The 9,910-nt window shown below is 39.1% G+C and overlaps 1 protein-coding gene across 1 annotated transcript in view; it reads right to left on the bottom strand.

Annotated features, from left to right (window-relative positions):
* zgc:162331 (sushi domain-containing protein 3) overlaps positions 1–9,221 on the bottom strand; it is a 25,478-nt gene extending 16,257 nt beyond the window's left edge. Inside the window, exons 1-2 of the mRNA XM_014018443.1 lie at positions 9,136–9,221; positions 8,763–9,046 (exon numbers count right to left, since the gene is read on the bottom strand). Of these exons, the coding sequence (XP_013873897.1) occupies positions 8,763–9,027 (265 nt within the window). The 5' untranslated portion in view covers positions 9,028–9,046; positions 9,136–9,221. The remainder of the gene's footprint in view (positions 1–8,762; positions 9,047–9,135) is intronic.
* Between the last annotated feature and the right edge of the window lie 689 nt (positions 9,222–9,910).

Consider the following 9,910-nt stretch of genomic DNA (forward strand, 5'->3'; position numbering starts at 1 on the left):
CCCCCACCCCCCGCATTGGTTTTGGTTGGGAACCACTGGTACAGATTTTACTAAAGCAAGTCTCAGACGATTGTTGAGTTTTATAGCAGAAAGTTGATGCATGTTGAATTTTCAGGTAGTCGGTCGCTGCATGGACACCTTTCAAAATTTATACAGACACTTTCTTGTTTTATTTTGTTATCTTGTGTTTCGTTCCCTCAGAACTCAGATCTGSGAATGACGTCACACCCAACTTATCYGTGGTTTAAGTACAAGTCAGAAAACCTGCAGGATTTGCTAATTGTTGTGCTTATTAACCAGACTAACTACAAAATATATGTTGGAGGCCGAGGTTAAGGCTGGTGAGGAAGCTTCAACTTTCTGAATCAAAATACAGACTTTGTTTTTGTTTTTTGTTTGTTTGTTTGTTTGTTTGTTTTTTGGAGGGGTGGGGTATGCTGGCTGATTTTCCCGAATTAGAGTGCATAATCCAAATGATTGGAATCAATATTTTTACTATGTTAAAATGAGATGGAAGGATGGATGCTAGCAGATTACTAGCACCCACTTCTTCCTTTCAGGGTCACGGGGGGTCACTGGTGCCCATATCCAGCATTCACTGATGGACGGGGTCATCCTGGACATCACAGGGACACATGAAGACAAACACCATTTCACTCTCTCATTCACACCTAGGGACAATTTAGAGTTACCAATTAGCCTAGCAGTCATGTTCTTGGTCTATGGAAGGAAATAAGAGTGCCCGGAGAAAACCCACACATGCACTGAGAGAACATGTACTCCACCCAAAAAGACCTCCATGTCTCCAGCTGGGACTCCACCACCTGTGCCACCAATGCAGCCCATTACTAGCATTAGCATAAAAATAGAAAACCTTGAGTGAGAAAAGGCAATTGGCTTTACCGCCTCTACGCCCAGTTTGTAAATCTGTTTTTCTGTGTGTTAGCATGTCAGCAGGATTAGTTGTCCTGGAAATAACCYGGAATAGACAAAGGTAATTGGCTTTGCCTTTAAACTAATCAGATTGAAGACAATGTAAGACTAACTTTTACATTTTAGGCTTTCAGCTGATGATTGTTTAACARACTCAAAGTGGAGAATAAGCTGCTTAGAATAAGGCTTGTATCTAAATCTAAACATTTTTGAAGACATAAGAATCGGATACGTCATTTCTGGAACAGTCGARAACTAGAAGGTGACTCAGTTTGGAAAAAAAAATTAGCTTTGACTTTTTAAAGAAAGAAAAATGAAAAACAGTAAAAACAAATGATTCTGTTGGCCCATCTTAAAGCACGTTGACTTACTGATTGGCCTCGTTTGTGGATTATCACTTACATTAACTCTCACCTACACTGTTGAGGTCAATAGGTTATGCTACTGTGTTAATGTTGCAGCTTAGAGCATCTCTAAAGCTGAAATAACTACTACTTATCAGGATTCTACCAGCTTCTAATCTGGAACACCAGGACACCAAGAGCACTTCTGCAGCCTCTTATTTTGTAATCATCTTAAACGGATATCCAGCAGTTATTTCCAGATTAGTGTGACGTACAGTGTACTGTATAATGAATACACTTGCCAAAAATACCAAAACACAAATACTGCCTCCAACAAATATTTATTAACCTTTATTAAGTGAAGCAAATTACACTAAGATCACAGATCTTATTGCAAGGTCTGAGCCTGAAGACAACCTGACGTTCACGGTTTTGGTCTGTGGGAGGAAACTGGAGGAAACCCACCCAAAGCACAAGGAGAACATGCAAACGCTGCCAAGAAAGACCCCGGGTCTGAACCTGTATGGCAGGCCATTTTAGCATAAAATTGATTTCATCTGACTCTCTGTAATTATATGCAAGATATCTAAAAATGAATTTTTATTAGGAACATCTACATTTTCACTGTCCTGAATGGTAATTTAGGATATCTGCATTTACATTGTGACTAGTCAGAAAAACAATTTAAGATTCTGTACATTAAAAGGAATTTAGATAAGTCAAAATTTAYGTAACCCCCACTGCTGCCACATAACTGTCCAGACTGTTGCCTACAGAATTTTGGGCGGCTGCAATAACAGACAATAAATTATATGTGTTTCTTAATTCACATCGAGCTGCAGCTAAAATTTGTGTTAAAGACATGAGAATTTGAGCTGGACTCTACAGACCACTGAATAGCAAACTAAGCTAATGCTAGTAGCTTCGTAAGGCTAAAACACCTTAGAAAATTTCCGCCAAAATGTAAATTTGACTAGACAATTTTGTCTCTTCTGATGCTGCATAGATATCTTTATTCTGTTCAGGTCATATTTTTCAAACTGTTTTGTTTAATCTATTTTCTATGATGTTTTGAGAACTATTACGTTACGAAACTGTGACAGAACTGCAAAATAATGTCTGGACTGACCAACTACATTTTGGTGGTCTTCATTCTCCTCTGGCTCCAACAAGTAAGGCTGGATGGACAAGTCTTCCCTTGTTGTCAATGTTTTAATTAATTTGTAAATCAAGTTTCTGTGCTGCTATATAGCCATAAACTCCTCTATCAAACTAGATTGCTGGAGCTGAATAGGAAGCTGAGGTTTGTGTGTGTCTGAAGTGCCTTGTTTAGATCTAAAGAGACAGTCTCAAAATGAGTTGATCTAAGACACACCTCAGAAAAGGGGTGAAAGAAGGGCTTGTGGGGTTACAATAAGGAGAAATTCAGACCAAAGCATTGCAATTCCACTTTATATGGACACTACTAAATGAAAGATTTAAATGTGAAAAAGAAGGATTTAAAGCATGATATGTCTACTTTAAGATATCTTGAATTGGAGCCACCATACAGCTTAATGGTAAATCTGACAACATTTATAMTAGTCAGAATGTAATTATTAGAGATTCCTTAATTAACTAATATGACTAGTCACAAACCAATTTCAGATATCTGGAATGTAAGTGTGGTGAAGTCAGTTTTATGTTAAAATGGCCAGCCATATTCCATCTGAGCTGCTGTAATCCTCTTCCCTGCCTGTTTTCAGTGAAAATGTGAAGGAGCAGCAATTGTCTCTGTGGTTAAGAAGAAAAAAATAAAGATATTACAGAGTGTCAAGAAAAAAGTAGGAATTGCTCTTTACACTCAATTTTTGTTTGTTGTAAGGAGCCGTTGTGAACGTCACATCTCTATGTGGTACCGCAGGTCTGCATGTTTGTTTTGGCAGAAGTTTTAAGCTGAATGCCCTTCCTGACACAACATTAAACCATTTATCTGGGCTTGGGACAGACATCAGATGTGCACAAGTCAGAATTATTTCATGCACAATGAATATTCAATGTTGATTCTGCAATTCAGCCCTAAAGCAAAAATTAAATAGGCCTAAAATATGGTGTAAAAAAGACTGAAGTGCAGCTTTTGTTAGTGAAGTGAAAACATATTCATACTCTCTCTCTCTTGTTCACACACACACACACATGCACACACATATGTTAATCACACCTTCAGGATTTTAAATGTCTGTCACAGAAAAGCTCAGATCTGGTGTAATTCATGCTTGCAGCTCCATGTGGCAAGCCAGCTGATCTCCTCCTGTGTGCGTGGTTTTTGTGTTGTTCGAGTATAAACTGCTTACCCTGGCTTGGTTAGACACAGAACTGCCATAATAAAATAAGCAACTGTATTTACTCTGTAAACCCTTAAGAAGATTGGTGCAGTTTGGGCCAAGCTCGTGCATTTCTTCCATGTTTATATGTGAGAGTTATGTGTGTATCAGACACGTGAGGGTTGCATTTTTTTTCTCCTCCATCTGCTCCAGGCTGTTCATGCAAACACGTGATGATGTGGACACTGAGAAGGGGGATAAGAGGAACACAGGAGAAGATGGTGTTAACAGAAGAAGAGACAGTGGGGATAAACCTGGGATAACACAAAAAAATAGAAGCAAGTAAAAATGAGAGAGACATACACATTGACAGAGAGGGAAAAACAGAATGAGAGAGATGTGTACAGGGGAACATTGGTACGGGAGAACATCGGTACTGGAGAACATGGGTACTGGAGAACATGGGTACTGGAGAGCATCGATACTGGAGAACATAGGTACTGGAGAACATCGGTACTTGATAACATAGATATTGGAGAATATTGGTACTGGAGAGCACAGGTACTGGGAAACATAGGTACTGGAGAACATAGGTACTGGATAATATAGGTACTGGGAAACATAGGTACCGGAGAACATAGGTACTGGATAATATAGGTACTGGGAAATATAGGTACCGGAGAACACAGGTACTGAATAATATAGGTACTGGGAAACATASGTACTGGAGAACACAGGTACTGGAGAATATAGGTACTGGGAAACATAGGTATTGGATAACACAGGTACAGGGGAAGATAGGTACTATAGGGAAGATAGGTACTATGGAACACAGGTGGGGAAGATTGGTACTAGGGAAGATAGGTACTATGGAACACAGGTGGGGAAGATTGGTACTAGGGAAGATAGGTACTATGGAACACAGGCACTGGAGAATATAGGTACTGGGAAACATAGGTACTGGAGAGCACAGKTAATGGGGAACACAGGTWCTAAGGTACTGGGGAAGATAGATACTATGGAAGATAGGTACAGGAGAACAGAGGTACTGGGGAACACAGGTTCTAAGGTACTAGGGAACACAGGTACTGGAGAATATAGATACTGGGAAACATAGGTACTAGAGAACACAGGTACTGGGGAAGATAGGTACTGAAGAATATAGGTACTGGGAAACATAGGTACTGGATAACACAGGTACTGGGGAARATAGGTACTATAGGGAAGATACAGTAGGTAATGTGGAACACAGGTACTGGAGAATAGAGGTAGTAGGGAACACAGGTACTGGAGAATACAGGTACTGGGAAACATAGGTACTGGAGAACAGAGGTACTGGGGAACACAGGTTCTAAGGTACTAGGGAAGATATATACTATGGAAGATAGGTACTAGGGAACACAGGTACTGGAGAATATAGGTACTGGGAAACATATGTACTAGAGAACACAGGCACTGGGGAATATAGGTACTGGGAAACATATGTACAAGAGAACACAGATACTGGAGAACAGTTACTGGGGGAGATAGGTACTAGGGAACACAGGTACTGGTGAATAGAAGTACTGGCGAACACAGTTACTGGAGAATATAGGTACTGGGAAACATAGGTACAGAAGAACACAGGTACTGGGGAATATAGGTTCTAGAGCAGGGGTTCCCAAACTTTTTATCTTCTGACCCACAAAATATTCATAACAAAAACTTGTGACCCCAAATATTAATGATCTGAGTAAACAAACTTTCATAATAACCCTTAAAACAATGGCTACACAAATATAAATATGTATTTATACTTATTTTGTGTTTTTGTAATAAGTATAGGGAAAACATTACATCACCAATTATTTTAGTACCCTTTAAATTGATTTCTGAAGTGCAGTGGTTCCCAAACTTTTCAGCTTTTGACCCACAGAATAACAGTAGCAGAGACCTGTGCCCACAACTATTGTTGGATGATATTGTATCAGGTTAACTAAACATGGGCATAGTAACAATATTTATTATTCTACATTTATACATTTTAGGTAACTAAGGCAAAAATGTAATTAATTGAGAAAATCTTTTCAGGACCTCACCTTGATGTTTCAGGACCCCACTTTGGGTCCCGACCCCAACTTTGGGAACCACTGTTCTAGAGAACATAGGTACTGGGGAATAGGGTTGCATAACATATCAAAAATGTATTGTGTTAACAGCCTGTGCAGTAAGCAGAGGTCTATACAGTACTTGAAAAAAATAACTAAGTAAAAATAAAATTACATAGACAGAAAATGACTTTGGTAAAAACAAATTTCACTGATGAGAAAACTACTCAGGTGAAAGTCACAAAACTGTTCACAGAAAATGGGAAGGTAAAAGTAAAAGTACTTTTACACACTCTTTAAGAAATAAACTGTTGAATTTACTGAACCAAACTGGTTTCACTAAGTCAGTTTAAGTAAATTGAGCTATATATGTACTGTATATTCGGCTTAGTGGAGCCAGTTGACATGACTTTGTTGAGTAAATTCAACACTTTTTTTTATAGCTCATAAACAACTTCTTTCACAATGAGTTCCAACATATTTTATTTGTAATGAGTAACTAGATGTTACAATTTAAAGTAAAGACGTAAAAGTATCATTTTTAGCTTTAAAATGTTACGAAATAAAAGTAAAAGTAGCTATTTAAAAAATCATTGGTAAAATTACAAATCCTCAAAAAAAAAAAAAACTACTTAAGTACTGTAATAAAGTAAATGTACTTTTCTACTATAAACCTCTGGCAGTAAGCATAGTGCTTAAACTTCAATAAAGGGTTAGCCTAATGTTTGCATTTGCTGTATGACAATCACATTGAATCTTGCTGTATTTTACTAATCAAATAGAGTCCTTCACAATTGGACAAGTGGAAGGATCTCTATACAGTATTAGATGCCTCACGTAGACACGGGTGGACAGCAAACAACTGAGCAAGCTTAGAGAGTGTTCGATGTGGCTGAGAGCAAGATAAGTGAGGAAAATGCTAGCAACAAGGAACTCGAGGTTATAAAACAGCACGTCGCTTATTTGGACATATTTTGGTTTTAATAGAAACTACGTTATTCAAAAACAGGTAGCAACACATACAGAAAACTAGTGGCCACCACAAAAGAAAACACAACTAATCTCCATTGTCACCGTCAACACAACCATGAAGACCTTTATGAAAGATTCATAAAAGCTCTGCTAGCAAAACCAAAGCTGCAAATGTTAGCACAAGTAAGAGCGGAGCCGATGTCTGTGTACCAGAGTTTTGAATGTAGAACATCTCCTTATGAGAAAACATTGAAGTGGTACAAAGAAATAACTGAGGTCATTGCACAATTTTTGGCTAAGGATATGATGACCACTAATAGAGTGAGCTGAGAGGGCTTTACCAGTCTAATAAACAAATTAGAGCAGAGATACCACATGAAATCATAAACACTTGGTCAGTGGAGAAAATATCACATCTTTATCACAATATTAAGCACTTGTTATCCCACATCTCAGGTTTTCTTTATACCGTGCAGCCCTACTGGGGACATAAATACGGAGAAGCACTGGAGAACATTGAAACAAGGGAACATAAGGTATGGACCTGAAGAATAATGGAGCTCATGCTCCAGTAGAAGTGAAGTCATGCAAGGGATGCACAGCTTTCTCTTCTGCCTGAACAGCTCCAGTGTAGACACAATGAATGGTTTTTAAGCRTTACACCTGAAGCACAACATCACGAACAAAGACACAAAGGAGACACAAAACATTTTTTTAACCCCTGATCTGCCCCATAATGTCAAGATCTGTATCTTGGTTTTATTTGGTACTCTTATTCTTTTTGGGTCATTAGGTTTATTATTTGTGTTTTTTTTTTTATTCTTGTTTAGTTATGTTGCTTAAACTGCTTCACAGTGCAGAAGTTAAAAGGGACAGTAAGGTTTTAAGATTAAACATAAAAAGGCTCTGGTCAGTGATGGAGTGCAAGTTGTGAGAAAGCTGGTTCCACAGTTTGGATGCAGCCATCCCCAATGTTTGTATTTGGACCTTGATACAAACCGTAAAGATGCATCAGCTCATACTCACGGAAACTAAACAAGATGTGGCAAGACCATTAACAGCTTTAAAAGTTAACGATAAAAGCTTATAGTAAATCAATTCTAAAGTGTGCTGGAAGCCTATGGAGAGAGAAAAAGAAGGGTGACTGTGTTAAGTCAGGAGGTGGAGGCTAACTTCCACCATATTGAGAATACAGTCAGCCTGTCATGCTCATTTATACCTGTTCTCTATTTCTCCAGTCACAGCTGCAGCCACTTTGCCCATCAATCTATATAATCTTTCAGTTTCACTTCATTCACTAGTCAAACTTTGGTGGCTCTCTTGTCATGTTCAGTTTTTCCTGTCTTTTTATGTATTTCTGATCTGATCTTCAGTTTTTGTAAGTCTTTTTGTTTCTGCCACATTATAAAGTTAATTTTATTTTGGAGCTCCTCAAGTCAGTTGGTATTTCTGGGTAGTGGTAAAAATGCAGCTATGATGGTGCTCATCAGACACTCATTTCGTATTTCCTGCATTTAAGAAACACTCAGCACTGTGTCATCATGACACGAATAAAAGAAACAAAGTGGAAGTTTTAAAGCAACCAGCTTCAATGAGCAAATAAAAGCAAACAAACTTTCAGAGCTGTAAATGTAAGKTTAGTTAAATGGATTTGTTTTAGAAGCCTTTTTTCAGTGTTGATAAAAGAGGACCAGCGTTCACAACCAGGCTCAATGTCATCTTCAGGACGAGGTCAGGTTGGGTCTAATGCATTTATTGTTCTAAAAGTCATGTTTTAAACTTGTTTCTGCAAAAATATGTAGTAGATGGTAAATGTGTTGATTGTGGAAATGTGAATAAAAATACCCAAATTACTGGAAATTTTACATTTTTTTCAGAATATGCAATAAAATAAAACAACATCCGACTACATATTTTCAGTTTTTATGTGTAAACGAAAACTTAAAGAAGTGGTTCCCAAGATGTTGGAAATCACTGACCAATATTAAAAAAATTATGAGTAAAAAAAAAACAAATCAAACTTTGTCCAGAGTAGCATTTAATGTTTACACAAGAAAATTTCAGCTGAAATGAAACGCCGTGAGTTTAGGAAACATCAGTGAGTTTTTGGTGGGAGGACCAACCTGTATAGTTGTTGGTGATGATCTGAGTTTGCATCTCTGCCAGAGCCTCCGTTGGCTCCTCCGTTGGTGCTTCTGTTGGGTTCTGGGCTTCAGTCTGCAGGTCTGGCTGCAGCGGTACCGTGGTGTTGGCCCAGTTCTCCGGCATCGTGGTGACCTGTGGGTCCTCAGGGCTCAGAGTGGAACCCCTCACTGTGACCAGAGAACAGAGCAGAGGGCACAGCAGCATCCAGAGGTGGGYGCCACTTGATCCTTCCTTCAGAGGCATGGTGTCGGGTGGAAAAGCTCTGCAAGGAGAGAAGGAACTCAGTGCCTCATGGTCGGGAAAAAAGTGTTCGTTTGCTCGTTTTTTACTGTCCTGTGTTCTTGTCTGTACTTTTCCTCATGCTCTTTGTGAAGGGTTAGTAAGCTCCGTCTGTGTTTGCCCTCATGATATGGTCCTGCTGAGCTGGAGTGAGAAGTGTGAGTTCACTTCTTTGTGTTTGAGATAGRTCCAGCTGTAATCTGTCTGCTCTCTGCTCACTTGCTGTTATTTTCTCCCCTGCCTCCTCCTCCTCCTCTTCGTCACTAAGCTCACTCATTTGCTTCGCTGCTTACTCTCCCTCACTGATCTCCAACTGGGCTCACTGAGCTCTTGCATAACAGTAGCTCGTTTGCTGAGCTGTAACTCATGCAACCTTAAGTCCCGATATTCCTGGCTGCTCCTTTTTTCTTGTTCTCTCTTGCAGAACTCTTTTGTACAGGACATAACGTATTTGCGACTTTTTGCACAAGTCCAACATTTTTGCAACACAAGACCGAGGTCCAGTGTTTCATGCAAGGAAATTAGGAACTCTTAAACATTTAAGGACATTTTGTAAACTTTCTCTGGAATGACAATTGCAGTTTTTCACTAGGAGTTGCAACTCATAATGCTTTAACGTTCTTTTCACAATTAACGAAGGTACCTCAGCGCCACACTCATATGTCAGCTACAAATTCCCTTGTCAATCCTAATCCTTGACAGACTCCCATAATAACACCATGGCTCTGCCCCTGTATGACCCACTGAAATCTCAGGATGCAGCAACACAATGCTATCGCCATATTTGAGTGTGATACGGTTGTCACCTGGACATGAGGCCGGTGTGACCAGTCCGTCTTGACAGCAG

This window comes from Austrofundulus limnaeus, unplaced genomic scaffold, assembly GCF_001266775.1.
Source record: "Austrofundulus limnaeus strain Quisiro unplaced genomic scaffold, Austrofundulus_limnaeus-1.0 Scaffold193, whole genome shotgun sequence".
NCBI lineage: Eukaryota > Metazoa > Chordata > Actinopteri > Cyprinodontiformes > Rivulidae > Austrofundulus > Austrofundulus limnaeus.